The sequence below is a fragment of the Halichoerus grypus genome, chromosome 1 (assembly GCF_964656455.1).
Source record: "Halichoerus grypus chromosome 1, mHalGry1.hap1.1, whole genome shotgun sequence".
In the NCBI taxonomy this organism is placed as follows: Eukaryota; Metazoa; Chordata; class Mammalia; order Carnivora; family Phocidae; genus Halichoerus; species Halichoerus grypus.
The window spans coordinates 5420757-5443114 of NC_135712.1; the positions used below are offsets into that span (position 1 = coordinate 5420757).

Here is a 22358-nt window from a genome sequence, read left to right on the forward strand (position 1 = left end):
CAGGACAGCTGCCCTCCTTATTCCCCATCACCTAGTTCACCCATCCCCCCACCACCGCCCCTCTGGTAACCATCAGTTTGTTCTCTGTAGTTAAGAGTCTGTTTCTTGGTTTGCCTCTCTCTCTTTTTTTCCTTTGCTCGTTTGTTGTTTCTTAAATTCCACATATGAGTAAAACCCAGCTTTTTCCTCCACAATGAGAAATCCTTATGGGTGGGTGAGCTTGTTCTACCTGGTACCAAGGAAAAGATCTTTTAACTTGATTCTTTATAAGAATGAGAAAAAAATTAGCTGAGTAGATTGAACAAGCAGATTAATAAAGTATGCTTTAACATAGCAAGTTAATTATTTATGTCAGAGTAATCTGCAAGGATGTAGGCAGGTTTGGTAATAATACCATTTTCCTCCCTGGTATTGGTAGTTAACTTCATCCAGGTGAGATGAGGTTTCCTGATTACACTCCAGCTTTTTCCTTCCCATCCTGTTTTCTCACCTTGATGCCATGTCTCCAACCCTAAGACTGAAATCTGTTTAGGTCGTAAGCTCCCTGAAGACAGAGGCTGTGTCTCATTCCTTTTTGGATTCCCAGAGCCCAGAAGAGTGCTGGCCCAATGAATGGCATACCCTTCGGCTCTGGTTTTCCTAGAATCAACTTCCATATGCTTTCTTCTGGAGGTCTCTGATGCCTGCTTTCTGCAGCTCAGATCTTCAGCTACACGTAACTGGGCACATGGGTGGCTAGAACTGCTGAAATTTTAATATTGCCTCTGATGCTATTGCATAGAAAACTTGAAAAGGAAACAGGAAGAGTGTGGCTACAGGACTTAAACCCTGCATTTTCCTAGAATACTCCCAATTGTGCAGATGTCCCATTTTCTTTGCTAAGCTTTATGTCTCTAGATAGAAATATCCCTCTAGCCCCTGTGCTGAGCTGGCTGAGCTGGTACCAAGCTGTGGGCTTGTTAGTGAAACTGACATACAAGCTCATGTCAATAACATTGGAGAACCACACCAGCACTTACTCTGGACTCACAAACTCTTAGTTTATGCAAAGCTCTAACAGCTGTGGTATGTCTGCTTTCTACCTCTCAGCATACTGAATGCATCACCTTGTGAATGTGTTGATGGGGATATGGGTGGCAGAGAGAAGTAATAATTCTTGGTTTGCCTGGTAGCAAAGGAAGGAATGGATACACTGTTGAAAACAGAACTAGGGCTTAAACACCTGGGAACCATTTAGTGCATGTTGAGAAGCCAAGATAGCTTCTGAGATACCCCTCTAAAAACTCAACAGTGTAGCTCAATAATGATGACCCAGAACCCCCAAATTTTTCACTATTATTCAGTTGACTGATTTGCAATATGTTTAACATGACACAAAGTATGCACTATGTTTGAGAAATGTTTTTGCACTATGTTTGAGAAATGTTTTTGGAAAATTATTAGCGCTTTAGATAGTGCTAATAATTTTCCAAGGGAAATAAAATAACCTATAAATTTTGGCTTTTTGCACAGTTGTATGTTACCAGACAGTTGTGAGTAGTAAAGGTATGTGTGTGTATGTGTGCGTGTATGTGTGTGTATGTGTGTGTGTGTGTGACAGAGTTCCTGTGTGTGCTGATTATTAATATCAACATTTTGTATCTCAACGTTTGCTTATTTTAACAGAAGCACATTCTTCAATCCCGTTTCAGGAAGTGAACGAACCTTTTATTCTATAAGATACAAAAGGCTCTGATGATGTAAGGCAGGAAATGGCACGTGGTGGCAAGTTAGGGAGCAGTTAAGATGATTTCTTATCACCATGGAGACAAGACATCTGGTGCTCTAAAGACTCTGTGTGTCCTTGTTGCCCCTGAAAATTCCATGCATCTTGGGAGTTCAGACTGTAACCCAGACCCTGGGTCTTCAGGGCTCTCTCCTAGTCAAAGGCTTCTTTTCTTCATCTTTATTTTGTTTTAAAATGTTGATCGATTTTGAAATGGTTTCAATGGAAAATGAGGGCTAGACCAAATGGTTTCAATGAGGTACAGTAATTGGGACAATTCCTTCTTCCTATGAACATCTCAGGAATGTTTAAAACAAAGTTCAAGTTCTTTTGAAACAACATGTCTTAAGGGTCTTATTTGGCATGCTAAGTGAGTAAAAAAAAAAAGTGAGATATTACAGGAGCAAGTAAGTGATTAAATTAAATGTGCCTGGAGAATAGAGCCCTCTCAGGAATCTGCAGAGTAATAAATACGTGCAGCTGCTTGTGCATTTCCCAACACTTCTAAGCAATGGTACACAGAATGCTTTCCACTTACATTTCACCACTGCTGATGGCCTGTCAATTCTAACGAAAATACTGTGTTAGAAAGGTGACCCGAATTACATACATTATCTTTTTGTTTCTCTTTACTGTCTACCGCTCAGTACTTTAAAAAAGCTTGTTATTAAAACATTATGTAAGTATGCAAAATATACTGAAAGAAAGAATGTTTCAATTATACACAGTATGTATTGGTAAGAAATGCTGTGTGTGATGACATATGACAAATGGTAAAAGGTATTTTTAGTTGCTTTCTCTTTGGGGGAGGATAAAGCAAAAATATCTAGAATATACAGCATTTGCTTTTCTAGCTATTTTAATATTTAGCATATTTATAATATATTTTAAAGTAAGTAACTAGGGGCGCCTGGGTGGCTCAGTTGGTTAAGCGACTGCCTTCAGCTCAGGTCATGATCCTGGAGTCCCGGGATCGAGTCCCACATCGGGCTCCCTGCTCAGCAGGAAGTCTGCTTCTCCCTCTGATGCTCCCCCCTCTCATGCTCTCTCTGTCTCTATCTCATTCTCTCTCTCAAATAAATAAATAAAATCTTTAAAAAAAAAAAAAAAATAAAGTAAGTAACTAAAACAGTTTAAAAAGTGAATTTTTTACTTAAAGATTTTTGTACTTTTTTGGGGGTTAATTTGCATTATTTTAAAAAGCTTATTCTAGATTGGTATCTGTTTTTTTATTTTTTTTCTTATCCGTGCCCTTTTGAATTGCTCTTACTTGCATTAGAAATCATAAGCCATTTTTATTTTATGTGAACAACTGGTCTATGAATAAAGTGTAGTCTTTATAAAAAAATAACCAAGAGCTGTAGGAATTGTGTTCATAACTTAAATATTTGATACCTAAAATTATCAAAGTCAAGATGCCTGGAAATTCTGATTCAAATAAATGAAAGGAAGTTTCAAATGAACTAAGAGCAACAAACAATACAAGAAGGTAAATTATTGGTATTTTAGTCCTTTCTGAAAGACACAGAATCGCATTATCCCCCACTAGAATTGCATCAGACAGAGAAATCTTCTGTAAGAGAGTCTAACAATGTTACGAGAGTGTTGTCCTGAGTCATTCACCATGTGGGTGTCACAGTTCACTTCGGCGTTCACACCTTTGCCTTCCTTTGGTTTATCATCGAATTATAACTGAACAGTAAAAATTGTCTTCAGATATTTACATTTTCAAAGGAAAAATTACCTTTATTCTTCTTAGAGCAGCCCTGGCATTTGATCTCTGAACGTGGACAGTTCTATACAGGTAGACCAGTAAAGGTACGCATCTCAGGAGGGAAAGTGATGATTGACGATTGTTGGAGTACCGATTAAGAAACTGCAGAGTCCTCCAGAACACCGACGACAGGGGGAATTGATCTTAGTCTTAGAATTGAGCATTAAGTGTTGGTTGTTATTATGAGGGGGTAAGATAGTCCTTCCTGGGAAATTTGTGGATATTTTATTACTTTCCAGCCTAACATTTGTGATTTTCATGGAAACACTTCAAACTGAGGCAAGGTTCATGCTCATGTGAGGTAGAAATTCACCAAAGAAAGTTAATATTCCCTTGATTTGTCACATTCTAAGAGAGAAGTTGTCATCAAAGAAAATCTGCTAAATTAGCTGCACATTAATTATATGCCAATTCTGCTGCTCTAAAGAAAAATACATGACCTTAAAACTTAATTCATGAGATTAGACTTTCTAAGTGTATATTTATTGTGTAGCATACTTCCTCAAAACTCCTAATTTAGGGTAATTGAAAAATTAAAATAGCTTGGACCCTTAAAGTAACTGACACACTCCTAGCATTAGCCTTTGCTTAAGCTTCCTGCAGGTGGGAAAAAAATATTCAATGTCTTTGTTTATGTGATTTGAGTTGCTTTTGTTCTATTTTAATTGGGCAATCATTTTCTTCTATTGCAGGATCTAGATTTCTCATCACATCCACGGGAGCCTTGTATATTAAAGATGTACAGAATGAAGATGGATTGTATAACTACCGCTGTATCACGCGGCACAGATACACTGGGGAGACCAGGCAGAGTAACAGCGCTAGACTTTTTGTATCAGGTAAAAACCCATCGAGACTTGTGGTTCCCATTTCTGTTACTCCTTCGTTAGTGTCCTGAGCGAAGTCAACCAAACTTGTAGAATCCATGACTCAAATAAAGACTTCTTTTTTTCCCCAAAAAATATATTAGCAACTAAAGGGTTTTTTTTTTTTTTTAAAACCAACCCTAATACGATACACTACACATATAGATATTCCAAGGAAAGTCATTTCAGGTTTTGTAAAATTCCACATTCCTATGACCCAATGTGGCTTCTGTTTTGAGGAGAATGCCTCCTTGCCCTGTGTATTTGTGTCCTGTCCACCAGCACTACGAGGCTCTCCGTGACACATAGCTCTGAGGGAGAAGAGCAGGGGCACAGGGAACACACCTCTTGTTCCCCATATTATGTCTAACAATATTGGGGAAATAACCCACATCTAAAAGGATAGTCACTCCCTCCCACCTCTGTCCAGGATGATTCTCAAGTGAAGAAAACCTGAAGGCTGCTAATTCCACTCTGCTGGAAAGATGCCAGTTTTGTGCCTTCCTTTATAGCATTTATACTTTGAGAAAATATCCACCTTTTGCATAATCTTCACCACTGGCTTGTTACTGGCCCATCTGTCAAACAAGTAAGCAATCCGCTCACACGGCGATGTGCTAGCTCTTCGTGGAGCCAATTAGAATGTGAGATGTCCATCTCGGTCCTAGAAATCTGGTGCAAAACATCTGACCTTTGCCCTTGCATCTTTAGAAGGTAAAACTGCTTCGTGACCTGAATATTTTCATCTTATTTGTAGTGATGCTTTGTGAGGAAGAAGGGATGGAAAGTTGTTGACCATTGGTGTAATTTAAAACATTGCTGCCCAAACACCTACTTAGTGTGCTTTTGCTGGGTTCCTTGTCCACATTCACATCCTTAAAATAGCCAGAGTCCACCTGTGTTTCCAGGGGCTTTGCAAACACAAGTCAGAATCAAGTGATTTCTTCTCTGTACACAAAAATACTTTTTATTTACCTCTTCTTTTTCATGCCAAGTGTTACTTTATCTCTTGCTTTATAGCTCTGCGTTGTTGCTTCTGTTAAGGGCAGGAACAATCAGTATAGTAAAATTATACTCCATTAAAAAAAAAAAGACTAGAGAAAAACAAATGAGAAAGTGAATGACATCTGTGATCTTTGTCTATGGTGGCTTTAATGACAGCACAGTGTTCTACTTGCTCAGAATATCCTAGAAAAGGTCTTGTGTGCAGTCAAGAGGAATGTCGTAACAGTATTGGGACAAGAAAGGGGAAGGATTGGGGGGTGGATCTGGGTACAAGATTGAATTGAATTTTAGCAAAAGAAGCAAAAAACATTTCTCCATCCCCCAAAATGAATTAAGTGATGGTATTCCAAGAGCTCATCTTCTTTTTTTAAGATTTTATTTATTTATTTGTCAGAGAGAAAGAGAAGAAAGAGTTTGCAAGCAGGGGGAGCAGCAGAGGGAGAGGGAGAAGCAGGCTCCCCGCAGAGAAAGGAGCCCGATGTGGGACTCGATCCCAGGATCCTGGGATCATAACCTGAGCTGAAGGCACATGCTTAGCAGACTGAGTCACCCAGGCATCCCTGAGAGCCCATCTTTCTTGAAAAAGAAACTTGAATAAGAAATCTGAAAAGAAGGAGAAAATTGGGGAAAAAAGAGAGAGAGAGAGAGAACCTGAAATGTGGACTTGTTTCTCTCTATTCTAAATTATTAAGTACTGATTTTCAAATTTAACTCTTAGTGTTGGAGAGGCAAATTTACTTTTCTTAATTCCAAGTTTTTTTGTTGTTATTTTGTTTTTTTAATAGAATGTCTTACTAATGTTTTAAACATTGACAGCAGGACCCATGAGCACTTGGTCACTGTGGAGTGAGTGGGGTCCATGAGGTCACCCAGTGGGCATTTGTGATGGGAAGTGAGGAGCCTCAGGGCACAGTCTCATGAAGGAGTGTCTCACACTAAGATCTTGAGCATCTGGGGTTAGAGGTATAGCTGTAGGGTCAACAGAGCCAAGTGTCATGGAACGACTCTTGAGAGAGTCTCTGTATGTAGCACGTAACTGTGAAGACTTTTTGTCACAGAAATGTTAATAACATAGTTGAGGGAGGAAATTGTTACTGCTAGAAAATTAGAACATCAACACTGAGTGCAGATGACTATTCTAGAAATCTAAGCTTTGAAGGAAAAAGAAAAATTAATTTTACTTTAGATTTAAATGCATTTAAAAATGCACACATGGGGTTTGGGTCCTGTGGCGGCACGCTAGTGACAAGGTTTTAATGCTCTTAAACTCCTCCTGAAACAAAAACAGACCAAATATGATGGCAAAAGAAAAATCACAGGGACAAGGCCTTCCAGGAACACTCGGTGGCAGTGGATCGTGGGTTGGCGTGGACGGAGTGTTGACAGCAGCGGGGGCATGCAGGAGTGGCCGCCATGTCACGGAAGCAGTGGGCGCCAAAGGGGCACAACCCGCTGGGACTCCACATGGTCACAAACCTGCAAAATAGTCAACAGATACTCCTCTTCAAAGCAGAGGATCAGCCCTTGAGTGGACCCTGGGGAAATGTGTCTAGGAGTATTCACCACCCTCGGATAGACATACCTGAGTTCGGAGTGGAAGATGGGTGCAAACTGCCATGAGAGCAGTCACTGATGACCACATCGCTCGGTGGTGGCCCGGCTCCTCGAAGATCTCACGTGTCCAGCAAATAAATACTCCTTTCAGAAGAACAAGGACTCACCCCAATAAAACCACTGGCGTTTGGAGTCAAGTTGAGCCAGAGTGGCTCAGAGTGACTCAGCACTAAGGGTGACAAAGGAGGCTCGGGTGGCATGGGAGGCCTTGAAGGAATCCCATCCTATAAAATACTATAATGTAGAATGGGGCAGGGGGCGGGGTTACTTATGTTTATGTTACTTTTATTTGGAACCAAGATTTTCAGTGTAAGAGAAAAGATAAAAATATAAAATCCTTGAAATGTCCAATAGAAACTATCAGTACACACTTGCTATATTTTTATGAATGTGTCCCCAAGGTCCTTACATTGAAAAGGCCTGGAAGTGATGGGGAACAGACAGCAACAAGCACCTCTAATATCTAGATCCCAGCGTCCTTTAAGTACTCCCCCTAAAAGGGACCATGATTCCTTGGAAGAACGGTGGATTATAGTGCCTGGGACAGGAAATGTATAAATGGGCCTGAAACATTAATGGGATCTTGTCAAAATGATACAGGGGACAACTTCTGAAGGGGCTCTCACTGGCTGAGAGTGTGATGAGTTGAATTTCAGAAATAATGATTGCATTTGATTGATAACCATTTAACATTTTAAAAACTTTTGAGTTTGTTATGAATACACACACGTACATATATATACTTATATGCTTACGTTGGTATATACTTTGATACATGCACACATGTCTACTTAATAACAACCAAAGCAATAGTGAGAATCTCATTGGTCTACATAGAAGAAACTAGGGCACCAACTCTTGATTTTGACACTTGGTAGATTAAAGAGAACCACAATTCTCTTTATCTTTCCTATGACTGTTGTATTTCAAAATAACCAAATAATCCTAGTTTAGGAAGGAAAGTTCTTATTTGCAGAATAATTACATCTACTGAATGTGAAGGAGCTATGACAATTAGAAAATCATTTCCACCTTTAATGAAATAACTAATTCAGACAAACTTTATCACCTGAACTTGCTGATCAATTCAGCGTCACTGAGTGCAGGAAAGCTTCGTGTTGTATGCGTGTAGAGAGAAAGGAGAGAGGTTGAAATTGATTAATCAGCTCATGAGAACTAAGTTCCAGTTCATGAGAAACATGGCCAGAGGAACATATTCAATGACATCATCAAGAAAGAAATTCAGACCGTGGGGTTTCCTACAAAACAATTCACCTGGCTTCTTCAGCAAGTCAGAGACATGAGAGAGAAAAGGAGGAAGAGCTTGTTTTGGATTAAAAGAGAATTGAGAGACATAGCTGTTAACTGTAGAACAAGGCTGTTTAATTAGCACAATTGTAAATAATAATAATAATAACAATGACGTGTTTTTAGCTCATCAGGGAAAAGTGAATATGGAATGGATACTAGATGGTACCAAGAGGTTATTATGACTCTTGTAGGTTACTAACATTGCGGTTTTATAAGAAAACTTTTATTTATTTATTTATTTTTAAAGATTTTATTTATTTATTTGAGAGAGAGAGAATGAGAGAGAGCGAGCACATGAGAGGGGGGAGGGTCAGAGGGAGAAGCAGACCCCCCGCCGAGCAGGGAGCCCGATGCGGGACTTGATCCAGGGACTCCAGGATCATGACCCGAGCCGAAGGCAGTCGCTCAACCAACTGAGCCACCCAGGCGCCCAGAAAACTTTTATTTTTATTAGAGAAACATACTAATGATATAGTGATAAGATGACATAGGTTCTATGATTTGACTCAATACGGTAGCACCAAAGGCAAAGACTATAAAGAAATAAACAGATAGATGATAAAAATAATTTTGATGCCTCTCGTATCTGGGTGATAAATATATGAGATGCATTATATTATTTTTTCTACTCTTGTGTGAGTTTGCAAGTTTTCTGTGATAAAAACTTATTTTTAAATGTAGATAAACGGATTGAAGATGAGGGGATGAAAATTAAATCCTGCTGTTTGGTTGTCCTAATTTTGTACATGACCAAATATCCCCTGGAGAGCCTGTCTCAAGCATTGCTTAAATTGTGTACTTAAAATAGAAAAGAAATGTGCCAGTCCTTTAATGTAAAGTAGTTTTATTGAGATTTAATTTACCATCCATAAACTTCACCCATGTTAAGTATCCAAGTCAGTGATTTTAGTAAATATAGAGAGCAGTGCAACCATCAATGTCATCCAATTTTAGAACATTTCCACCACCTAGAAAACTCCCTGTGGCCCATTTGAAGTCAATTCTAATTCCCACCTCCAGCCCCCAGGCAACCACTAATTAACTGCCTGTTTCTACCCATGGGCACTTTCTGTATATTTCCTATAAGTTGTATCTCACAACATGTGGCTTTGTATCAAGCTTCTTTCATGTAGCATAATCTTTTGTGGTTCACCATGTTGTAAGATGTATCAGTAGTTCACTCTTTTTGATTGCTGAATAATATTCCATTGTACGTATATACACATCTCATTTATCCCTTCACTAACTGATGGACATTTGGGTTGTTTCCACTTATTGGCTATTATGAAAAATCCTGCCAGGAACATCTGTGGTCATGTCTTTGAGTGAACACAGTTTCATTTGTCTGGGATAGATACCTAGGAGTGGAACTTCGGGGTGCTGTGGTAAAGTGAAGTTGAGCATTTTGAGAAACTGCCAAGCTGTTCTCCAAAGAGGCTGCACTATTTTACTTTCTTATCAACAGTGTACGGGGGGCCAGTTTCTTCTCCACTTCTTCATGAGCACCTGTTCTTGTTCATGTTTTTTATTATAATCTTCCTAGGGGGTGTGAAGTGGTATCTCATTGTAGTTTTAATTTGCATTTCCCTAGTGGCTGATGACACTGAGCATCTTTCCATGTGCTTATTAGTCATTTGAATATCTTCTTTGGTGATATATCTATTCAGATCTTTTGTCTATTTTTTTTTAAGATTTTATTTATTTATTTGTTAGAGAGAGAGAGAGAGAGAAAGCACAAGGACAAGGAGGGGGAGCAGCAGAGGGAGAGGGAGAAGCAGGCTCCCTGCTGAGCAAGGAGCCTGATGTGGGACTCGATTCCAGGACCCTGGGATCATGACCTGAGCCGAAGGCAAACACTTAACTGGCTGAGCCACCCAAGCGTCCCCTCTTTTGTCCATTTTTTGATGTTTTGTTTTTTTTTTTCTTATCATAGAGATGTCAGGGTTCTTTATATTTTTTGGAGAGAAGTCCTTTATCAGAAATATTATTTGCAAATATATTCTCCCAGTAGGTTGCTCCTTATTTTTTCCTTAGTGGTATCTTGGAAAGTGTAAAATATTTTCACTGTCATGAAGTGTAATATATTGATTTTTTGCCACTTGTGTTTTTGGTGTCATGTCTTAGAACTCTGCCAGACCCAAGGTCATAAAGATTTTTTCCTACTTTTCATCTAAAAGTTTTATAGTTTTAACTCATACATTTAGATCTACAATCCATTTTAAGTTAATTTTTGTAGGTGGTGTGAGGTAAGGTTTCTAAATTCTTCTTTTTGATATGGATATCCAACTGTTCCAACCCTTCTTTTAAAAAAAGTCAGATTTAGGGACACCTGGGTGGCTCAGTCATTAAACGTCTGCCTTCAGCTCAGGTCATGGTCCCAGGGTCTTGGGATCGAGCCCCACATCGGGCTCCCTGCTCGGCGGGAAGCCTGCTTCTCCCTCTCCCACTCCCCCTGCTTGTGTTCCCTCTCTCGCTATGTCTCTATCTGCCAAATAAATAAATAAAATCTTTAAAAAAAAGTCAGATTAACACAGCACTATCTTAAGTATATTTCAGAAATTTCTATCAACAATTAGTTACAGAACAAAAATTTTAAGTGCAATCATCAGGTATTGCTTTCTATGTGACTAGCGTTAGAAGTGGGCACCTTTTGTTTCCTGGGTTTTGGACTTGTTCTACAAAAAAAAAAAAAAAAAAATTTAACTGTGCCCACCAAAGGAGTGACACCTTCTTTGTGTCACCTTTTCCAGCACCAGTGCTACTTCCCACTCTAAGCCAAGCAATAGATTTGGTAACTATGTAGTGCGTAAGAAAGCCACTTGCTCTTCAGTACTTTCCAAAGTCCGTCTAACTTCCTTCAGGAGGAGATTGAAGCAATAAGGCCTCTGCTGGCAAGGGCTCTGCACCTGCTACTGTGGGCTTCTTAGGTCTGTAATCCCTCTGGAGCCTCACACCTAGACATGTGAGTGAGAATAATTATGGGCAACGAATTCTTCAGTTATAATGGACGATGGAAGTACAGAAGAGTCCTGGAAAGGAGATTATTAGGTTCCTTCATCATATCCTATGAGAACATTCACATTGTTCTCATAAAGCACCAGGGAGGTGAGAAGAGCAGCGGTATGTCATGGATTTTATCTCTGATGGTAACAAAGGAAAGCTGCGGCAGAAGCAGCTTCTGCTCAGTGAGTTTGACACGTTCACTCGGGTCTCCTGACTGCCCCCGGTGGCTGACTGTGGAATCACAGCATTTTAAGAGGCCATTCCAGGGGGTTCTTTGATAGGATAGAGGATATCCAGTCCTTTGCTTTTGTGTTTACTGCAGGCAGAACACAACAGCCATGGTGCTTTTCTAACCAAGGCAAAGATAAGAAGAGTTCAGGAGCCAGGGGCTCTATCTGTTCTATATATCCGTGTGGAGACTAGTGTTAACCACTCATGTGTGTGGTCTAGTGCAAGTTCTGAACAGGAAGAGTAAAAGAGAGGGTAAGGAAAGGTCACTGACTTTTATGTTGGGCATCCAAAAGGGGACCTCTATTTTTGCATTCTTCATAATATTCCCTGAGAACATCGATTCCTCAAAGCAAGCTTGGCCATTGAGCTGCATGGTTTCCACTGACCCAGTTCTTGAGAGCATTTGGTCCTCTGTTATGTCAGGCTTTTCTGTTTCTCCGTTGCACCTACTACAAGCCACACCACCTTTATGAGTTCATGTGCTTGCACATTGCCCACCAGCCCCACTCATGCAATCGGATGTAAGCTCCATGAGGGTCTCATCTTTTCCTGTCTTGTTCGCCACCATGTTTCCAATTCCTGACTGTATGCTGGCCCTGGAAGTGAGGCTCAACAATATTTTTAAATGAATAAATAAAACACTTTCAAATTCAATAACTATCTATAAAATTCTTTTTTGTGTGTGAAATAAATTTTACTAATGTCAAACAACTATCTGTGCTACTGGTGTTCTTTTGAAAGGGGAAGTCTGACGTTCTCTGGTCACAGGACAGCCCAGTTCTTGGCCTGGGCCAGCAGCTCTTGTACCGGCATGCTGATTCTGGAGTTCTTAGTTATTTAGTGGGAAATGAAAAGCAGAACCTTTTCTGCTTCAGCCTTTGGAAAATTCTGAGCAGAATAAATTTCAATGAATAGGGCTTTTCTTTCTATTCTTTAATAAAATCTTAAAGATGTGTTGTCAATAGTTAGCATGATGTATAGAATTTAACTTACACACAAGTTCCTATGATTCTAAATGACCACTTCAACTCATTCACTACGTCTAAGAGTTTTTCTTTCTTTCTCAGACCCAGCGAACTCAGCCCCATCCATACTGGATGGGTTTGATCATCGCAAAGCCATGGCAGGGCAGCGTGTGGAGTTGCCTTGCAAAGCGCTTGGGCATCCTGAGCCAGATTATCGCTGGCTGAAGGACAACATGCCCCTGGAACTTTCTGGAAGGTTCCAGAAGACCGTGACAGGGCTGCTCATTGAGAACACTCGTCCTTCAGACTCAGGCAGCTATGTGTGTGAAGTTTCCAACAGATACGGCACTGCTAAGGTGATAGGCCGCCTGTACGTGAAACGTAAGTTGGATGGTAGCTTGGAATGGTGATGTTGACCGCCACTGATGGGGCTCTTGTTACAAGATGACTTCCAGGCTCTCAATATAGCCTTCCATTAATCTTCACAACAGTCCTGCTGAGACCAGTATTACCCCATTTTGCAGATGAGGAAATGAATGCTCAGACAGATTGCTCAAGATTACACAGCTGGAGAGGTTGGGACTTAGGATTCGAATTCAGGTCTGTCTGAACCTCTGAGATTTCCATTAGGCCAACAGGATATGTGTCTGAGATCACATTACCTAGCTGTTGAATTAATAATGGCCACCCTGTCTGAACATTGACAGAGGAAGAGGGGCAGGCTTGTGATGTCAGCACAAGTGACCATAGTCAGATCACAGTGGGTGTCCTTGGCCGACTTTCAGAGGCTACTTGATGTTCCAGAATGGGATTATTATCAGAACAAATATAGGTCTCTAAATGATCAAAATATTGGACTTGGACTCATTATTACATATCATTTAGTTCAAATATGGTGGATATGTTTCATCTCCAATAGATTTGTAGTGACTGTCATGAGGAATGTGTTGAGAAGGATGCTGAAGCCAGCCTCAGAGGAAGGAGGGGTGTGACTGCAGTAGGGAGCACCTTAATCTAGTCAGACACCCTCAGTTTTACTCAAGCAGAAACCAAATCGAAGTGAGTTACCCAGGAGCACATGGCCACAATTGACGGGCAGAGCTTTGGTCAAAATAGGTGGTTCTTAGATGCAAATGGAATGTTCTTTTCATTGTATATAATATTATTATATATTACATAAAATAAGATGTGTATTTTTTTAATTCGATGAACTAATTGGCTGAACTAAAGCTAAATCGCAAGAGTCTACATTGAAAGGTGGAGGCATTTTCTTATCCCACTTTTTCCCAACCCCATTCCTGTTTATGGAAATGTCTTTTCAATGTCACCCTGACTGTGGACTGTCCCAGCCCAACAGAATTTGTTAGAGTAGACATTCCAGGGACTTCCTGGAAACAGCTGCCCAGGGTGGGTCTTTTGAAAATCACACAAACATGCTTAGGCTGGGATTAGGGAGAAATGGAAGATAAGGTCTGTACAGCCCTATTTCTGTAGTTGAAGAAACTTCTAGATGCAATGATGCAGCGCTGGACAGCAAGTAAGAAGTATCTCTGGAAGCTCAAAATCACTTCTGTGTTAAAACACCTTTCATGGCTCCCCATTTCCTGCTGAATAAGTTTATATTTTAGGATAGTATCAAAATCATCCCAAGTAAGCCTGTCTGGTCCTACTGCCCATAGTTTTACTTCAAAGAAAAGATACTCCTATTAAATCTAACTTCTTCCTATTCTCTGTACAAACCCATTCCTATCCTGAACACAGGTCATGTTGCTCCCTCCACATGGAAGATGGTTTTCAAAGACTTAAAGGTCTCAAACTTCCCATTTTTCGAAGCCCAGTGCAGTGGCCTCCCCAGAGACATCCCCATCCCCAAGCATCTCATGCTCAGCTCTCAGGGTTTAATTTATTGTTTTCTCTGTAAAGGCATTTATCACTGTCTACATTTTAAAAGTTATCTGTGGAAAAGTCTTAGTTCTGACTGTGCTTGTTTTCACTACTGTGCTCTTTGCCACATTGGGATAAGTCCTCAAATGCCTCTTGAATGTTTCCTATCTCCCTCTGACTTCATTTTTGTCTTTCCTCTCTAGACAGAAAGCATTATCTTGGGTTCCAAATCCAAAACCCTCTTCTCTTCCATCTCTTCCCTCCTGGTGCTCTCTTTATTCGTATGGCTCCAGATTCCTCCCCTCTGAGAACAAGCCTGGATCTGCATGCTTAGCCTTGGATTCCTTCTTGAGTATTAGATGAGTATGTCTCCCAATTTTAGATCAGATGTTTTGCTGGCACTTCAAAACAACAGTATTGCAAACCAAACACTCCACCATCTCTACCTTGTCAATGGCTCTTCTTATTCGAAATGTCTTACCCCCTTAAGCCCCCCAAATGCAGGCTTTAAATCTTGGATTCTCCATAAAGCTTTCCTTTCTGCATCCAAGTCCTGCGAAGTCCTAGAGACTGTAACTCAGTGTTTCTCAGCCACGCTCCCCAACCCCATCCTGTCCTAGACTGAGTCTTAATTGTACCTCAACTAGATATTTGCAATGCCCCCTTACTGACCCAGTTCCCCACTCCAATTTGTCTAACACATATGATCAGTCAATTTTCCTAAAAATGTGTTTGACCATATCTTCACTTGCTAAAAATTCTTGAATGTTTCCTTTAGTCCCCACTGATTTAATTCCAAAATTTTGAGGCCCTTTGCCTACTTGTTCCAGGTTGCCTTTGTCATTTTTCTCCCATAATTTCCTACAGAAATGCTGTGTTGCATGCACACTGAGCAGACACAGTCTTCCTGTGACACAGCTGTGAGGCATGCCCTAATTCACAAAATGCCCCTTCATTCCAGCTGGGCTCAGGTCTATCCATCCTTGATATCTAAGGACTTTCTTGATCCCCTTCCACATAGTAGATGTCTCTGATGGACCTATATCACTGCTTGGCTACTATATCTACTCTTATATTTGTCTCATTCATCCAAGACGTCCTTGGAACCAGAGACGCCTTGGTGTGGTAACACAAGATGTCAGGAATAATTAGGGCAAAAAAAAAATGGTTTTTGCCATTTACCTGTTGAGTGGATTTGGTAAAGTTAATTAAGCTCTCTGAACAACCACTTCCTCTTCTGTAAAATGGATGCGATGATATGACAAAACATGCAGGACTGTGGGGAGACTGACTTAAACAATGTACAAAAGACATTTAGTAATTGTTTGGCACATGGCAGTTACGCCGCAAAAGTCATTCGTCTTTGTCTTACCTGTAAGTTTAACCCCGCTTTTGGCTTATAGTAGATGCTCAATAAATGAACTTGTTACATCGAATTTGGTTTCTTGAATGAAAATGTGGAATGTCAAATAGGAGAGTTCCATCACTGTCCAAACCAGTTAGCCTCACTTTAAAGAAAAACCCTGTTTGTGTCCACAAATTCTAATACCCACCTGTTTTCTTACAGCTGTGTGTGATGGGCCCTGGTTAAACCACATGGGAGGGGGGTGATAGGCGAGTGTATGAGTGTGTGAGTATGTCCCAGAGAAACCCATCCGTGTTGTTACCTTGGGACAAGGCAATAGGATTTAAATATTCAAATACCTCTGTCCTTAGTAGTAACCAGAACATGGCATTTCTTATTGTCAGTGGGTTAATCCTCACACCTACTCATTGAGAAAGCAATTTGACCATTGCCAGTCTATTTGCTACATAGAGACGGAAAGGCAAACAATGAAGAGGCTGCTCCTGAACAAAATAGTGTGCTATGACATGATGCCGAACATGAGATCTGTATAGAAAATGCTTACCGTGATGCATGCGCCTTGTCAAAAGCTCGGCATGTTGTTGAAATGATGTCTGCATATGTGATTTTTTTTACCTTCTTTTTCTTTCTCTTACCAAAATTTCCAGAGCCACTGAAAGCTACCATCAGCCCCAGGAAAGTTAAAAGCAGCGTGGGTAGCCAGGTTTCCTTGTCCTGCAGTGTGACAGGCAGTGAGGACCAGGAACTCTCCTGGTACCGAAACGGTGAAATCCTCAACCCTGGAAAAAATGTGAGGATCACAGGGATCAACCACGAAAACCTTATAATGGATCACATGGTCAAAAGTGACGGGGGCGCGTACCAGTGCTTTGTGCGCAAGGATAAGCTGTCCGCTCAAGACTTTGTGCAGGTGGTCCTTGAAGGTCAGTGGGCCTCGTTACAGGGTTCGGCCGCACCAGAACCCAAACCCAGAGCACTCAGAGAGAAAAACACTGAAGCAATGCTGATAATTCCCAGGGCTAAGATTTCTCTCTGTCTGACTAGCTAATAACTCTGCCCTAATACTTCAGGAGAGATCGGGCTAATGAAAGAACCAGTGCTGGCAAAGTTGTAAGTGGTAGACGTAACAAAAGTAACTTCACATTAGGTTAAGTAACGGGAATGTTGTCCATTCATGTGTTTAGTTACTTGTCAAGATACAGACCGCAGAAACTTACAACTTCAAGTTTGGTTGACAGTTCATTACCATAGACTGGAGTTGCTCAGTGATGCTTTGTTTGAAGGGCCATTTTATGTGCTCTGGGGCTTTTGGCAGCATCTCCGGCCTCTGCCCACTAGCAGCACCCCCTCTCTGAGTTGTGACAACCAAATTACCTCCAGACATTGCCAAATGTCCCGGGGCCAGGGGCGGGGGGTGTAAGGGGAATAGACCCCAGCTGAGAAATACAATTTGACAGACAAAATGTAGGGCAAAATTTCAATATAGTGCTTGGTGGAAAGGAGAAAAAGTGGCATCTGTGTGTACAGTTGTCCCTGGTTGAGTCCAGATATTCACAAATTTAGGTGAATGCAATTTGTGAGGAATGACCTCGGGTTGTTATAATAGGTCCTAGGTATGCTGTTCTCTTTTCTTAATGGCCTGCTTACATCTGAAGGCTTATCAATCAGCCAGGGAACAGAAGCTATCAAGGTAACATTCAAGTGAGACATACGTTTATCACCAGATAATTGAATGGCTTTTACCTGTATATGTGTGTGTCTTGTTGGAAATTATGTCTTTATGTATAATTTAACATTCATTTGGTATAAATTGATTAAAATAATTACATGACTTCCATATAAAGAGAGAAACATATTTATATATGAAAATAAGTTTAAATATGTCTTGATGTTCTTTGAGGTTATTTCTATTTTTTTTTATCTTAGCTGATTTTTAGGAAGAAGCAGACTTAGCAATGAGATTCTTATTTTGATTCAAGCATTTTCTTGCAGACAGTTTCTTAAAGTGGAGGTGAAATTAGCTGAAGGCATGGAACCCATATTAAATGCCTGACACTGAGATCGCCATAATAATTAAGTGCAGAAAGTAATCAATTTGTACAGAGCCGATTTGCTGCTGCTGATGCATTGTAGCCCTTACACATCACTATTTTTAGATTCTTTGTAGAAGAAGGAAAGAATACCTGTCTAGGCCTAGTTACCTTGGCAACTATCTCGTGTGACTAAGAAAACCTAAAGAGCATATTGATAATCCATAATGATGCCGAAAGATTTCAGGTTATCAGGGAGTGACAGCAAGAAAGATTTCAAAGACACTCAGGTCTCACTGGGAAAATAATGTCTGCTTTCATCTCCAAAAAAGCCTGTCACTTGAATAAAAAAAGGGGGCAAAGGAGCATATTGAGCATACTCACAGATTTATTTGTTGCATGTCAGTTTCCATTCAGGACAAGAAGCTTCACTTATTTTTCTCTTCTGAGAGATGACAGGGCTAATGTAGCAAAAGAGAGCAGAAGTGTAATTATAAATACATATCTAGAATTTGCCTTAAAATGGTGTCTAACTAGTATCCTTGGATAGAGCCTCCAATATCCCCATTGAAATAGCTTTAGATTAATGTAAATTTTAAAAACTCACAATACTATGAGCTAAGAATGGCCATTGATATAATGCAGAATCTGGGAGTATTTTCTATGAGGCCAAAGAAACTGGAATGGAAGTCTAAAGAAAATGAAATCTAATAATTATAGGTTCAAGATAAAACCACAGTAACTGGAAAATAGAATAATAGAAAACAACAAGAACAGTTCCTATGTTAGGAAATGATAGAATAGCATGTATCAGACTAAACTTCAAGCAGATAAAAATTATGAACTTGAGGAAAAACAAAACTTGGGAGAGACACCCAAAAGCAGGAAGAAAGGATTGGACCCATGAAAGAAGAGGAAAGGGTTGGGTGATATCTGCCTTGATACCACTTTTCCCTTGAGGACATTGCCCAGTTTTTGAGATGGGTGGGGGGGGGACTACAATACTGGAAGAAAAGTAGAAAGCTATAGTCTTATGGGATTTAGGTACAGAAGGACAGAAGTCTGTACTGTCAAAGTACCTGCAGTTGAGGGAGGTGAGTTGAAATTCCAGGAAGGAGGGCAGTCCTAAATCCCTAACAGTGAGGAGTCCTGAAATCTAAAAATAAACTTCCTTGAAAAACATAGTTGACACCTGAACTGGAAAATGTGGAGGAGAATCCAATAAAAATAAAAAATAAAAACAACTAGGGGTGCCTGGGTGGCTCAGTCGTTAAGCATCTGCCTTTGGCTCAGGTCATGATCCCAGGGTCCTGGGATCAAGCCCCGCATCAGGCTCCCTGCTCAGTGGGAAGCCTGCTTCTCCCTCTCCCACTCCCCCTGCTTGTGTTCCCTCTCTCGCTGTGTCTCTCTCTGTCAAATAAGTAAATAAAATCTTTAAAAAAATAAAAATAAAAAAAATAAAAACAACTAGGCATACAAAAAAAAAGGGGGGGGATACTGTTAGCCGAGGTCAAAAGACAAAGTAGGCAGTAGAAATAGATCTTGAGAGAACCCAGATGAATGAGCAAAGGCTTAAAAGCTTTTATTTAAAATATATTCAATACCTTAAAGGAAAATAAAGGCATAATGAATAGATATCTGTGAAAGACCATAAGAGAAAATGAAAATTATAAAAAGGAACCAGTAGAAATATAAAAATTCAGTATATTGGTTTTAGTGGAAGATTGGAGAAGAAATAAAGGATCAGTGAACCTAAAGATAAATTCAAATAAATTATCCAATTTGAAGCATAGAGAGAAAGAAGACTAGAAAGGAAATGACCAGAGCCTCAGTGACGTGGCACATTCATCAGGTGGCCTGATCCACATATAATTAGAGGCCTAGAAAAATAGGAGATTGACACTGGGGAAGAAAAAAGTATTTGAAGAACTAACAGCTACAGTTTTCTCAATTTTGGTATAAAAAATAAAGTTATAGAGCCAAGAAACAGTAAACCCCAAGAAGAATAAATACAAAGAAAATACATGTGGGCACATTAGAGTCACATTGCTGACAACCAAAGATAAAGAAAAATTCTTACAATTCTGAGGAAGGAGAAATATTAAGTAAACAGAGTTATCAGTATGAATGATGGATGACTTCTCATCAGATATTTTGGAAGACAGAAGACAATGGAGCAACATCTTTAAAATGTTGAAAAGGATTAAAAAAAAAAAAAATCCCTGTCCACCTACGTTCCTATATCTAGCAAAAAACAGTCTTTAAAAATCAGCAGTGGTAAAGATATTTTCAGTAAATAAAAGCTGAAAGAATGTGATACCAGAAGAAATGACACATGAAGTCATTGAAGGTGAAGGAAATGACCTAAAATGGAAATTCAGATCTGTAGGCATAAAGGCCATGAGAAAAGGGAAGAAATATGTTACTAAACATTTAGAGAAATTGTTTTTTCTCTTTTAATGTCTTTAAACAGTAACTGACAAATTATAAAATTATAATACTGTATTATAGAGTTTAGACATAAATAGATGCACTAACACAAAGGAGAATATAAATTAAATTATTTGAAGTTATTTGTACCAGGGTTTTTACATTGCCACGAAGTAGCATAATTTTCACTTTTGGTACATGAGATTAAAATTATATAGATGCATGCACGCATATATATTAGTATTGATATACATATGAATATTTATATGTGTATGTATATCTACATAAATATGTATATATATACACATATATAAATATGTATATGTTGATCTATCCATCTGTATCTATGTCTATGTAAAACCTAGTTGGATTTTATCCCATAATTGTAAGATTGGAAAAACATTAAAAACAAAAATCATCTATGTATGCGTAAGGCATCATATTAATAGAATATAGGAGAAAAAACAATTGATGACTTCAGTATATCCAGAAATACACCACTTGACAAAATTCAACATCCATTCAGAATAAAAAATTCTCAGCAAACTAGGAATATAAGGAACTTCCTTGACCCGATAAATGGCATTTATGAATACTCTATAGTGAAAACCATACTTAGTGGTTGAACACTAAATATTTTTCATTTAACATTGGGACCAAGGCAAGGATGTTCACAACTGCCACTTCTATTCAACAATGTGCCAGAAGTCCTAGGCAGGTATGAATAAGAAATAAAATACATAAAGTTTGGAAGGGAAAAATCTCAGTTATCTTTAATCACAGACCTTGTTGTTTACATAGAAAATCCCAAGAAATCTATAAAATGAGTCCTAGATGCATAAGTGAGTTTAGAAACTCATAGTATACAAAAAAATACAAAATTTGTTTTCTTTTTATACAGTAGGAATCAACAAGTGGAAAATAATATTTTAAAATTCCATTTATATTAGCATAAAAGAAAAGACACTTAGGAATAAATTTAACAACAGATGTGAAAGATTTCAACATGTAAAACTGTACAACTATACATTGCTAATATAAAATTGTGATGACCTAAAAAACTGGAAAGTACACCATATTCAAGGACTGAAAAACTAATATTCTTAAGGTAACAGTTCTCTGTAACATGATCAATGTAATCTCAGTCAAAATCCCAACAGCTTTTATAGATTGATTTTTAAATTTATGTAGAAAAGTGGAAGTCCTATAGTCTAAGTTGATTTAAAAAACGTGTGTGGGAAAGTAAAAGACTGAGAGTTGTGCAAACAATGTTAAAAAAAAGAAGAAAGTTGGAGGACTCATAAAGCTACATTAAATGAGATAGATACACAGCTCAATAGAACATACTGGATGGTCTAGAAATATGCCTACACATATATGATAAATTGATTTGCAAGAGAGTCCACAATGGGGGGGAGGAGCAAGATGGTGGAGGAGTAGGAGACCTAAATTTCATCTGGTCCCAGGAATTCAGCTAGATGGGTATCAAACCATTATGAACACCTACAAACTCAACAGGAGATCGAAGAAAAGAATAGCAGCAACTCTCTGAACAGGAAAGCGACCACTTTCTGGAAGGTAGGAGGTGCCGAGAAGTGAATCCGAGGCAGTATTCGGGAAGACAGACAGCGGGGGAGGGGGCCTCCATCAGCCACTACCGGCAAGTGATAGAGCAGCAGAGGACAAAATCGGAACTTGTTGAAGTCTGCTCCACTGAGGGACATCGCTCCAATGGCTAAGTGGGGGGTGGAACCCTCGCTGGGACAGTGTGGTCTCAGGACCCTCGGGGTCACATAAAGACTAGGGGTGCCTGAGTGCGGCAGAGCTCCCAGGTATTGGAGCGGGGAAGCAGGCTACAAAGATGGAGCTGAGGAGCAGGCTCGCAGCTCGGGGTTGCCATAAACCACCATCCACAGCACAGTCGGGCCACTGCTCTTCCAGCAGGGACCCAACAAGTGGCAGATCCGGGGAGACTCCCCTTCCACCCCCAGGAGGAGCGGCGCAGGAGTGCACTGCAGGAATCTCCTGTGTTTGGAGACTCCAAACGGGGTCGTGTGCCAGAGATAGAAATGCTCGGTCACAGGCCGGGTGAGCATGGAGTGCGGCCAGAGACC

At 39.8% G+C, this 22358-nt stretch overlaps 1 protein-coding gene across 3 annotated transcripts in view; it reads left to right on the forward strand.

Annotated features, from left to right (window-relative positions):
* The window catches only part of DSCAM (DS cell adhesion molecule), a 784307-nt gene that overhangs the window by 457951 nt on the left and 303998 nt on the right, over positions 1-22358 (forward strand). The window contains exons 4-6 of one of the 3 annotated variants that reach the window (XM_078071697.1): positions 4232-4378; positions 12637-12915; positions 16432-16707. In XM_078071697.1, the coding sequence (XP_077927823.1) occupies positions 4232-4378; positions 12637-12915; positions 16432-16707 (702 nt within the window). The remainder of the gene's footprint in view (positions 1-4231; positions 4379-12636; positions 12916-16431; positions 16708-22358) is intronic. The other 2 variants (XM_078071718.1, XM_078071731.1) reach the window with 2 other exon arrangements.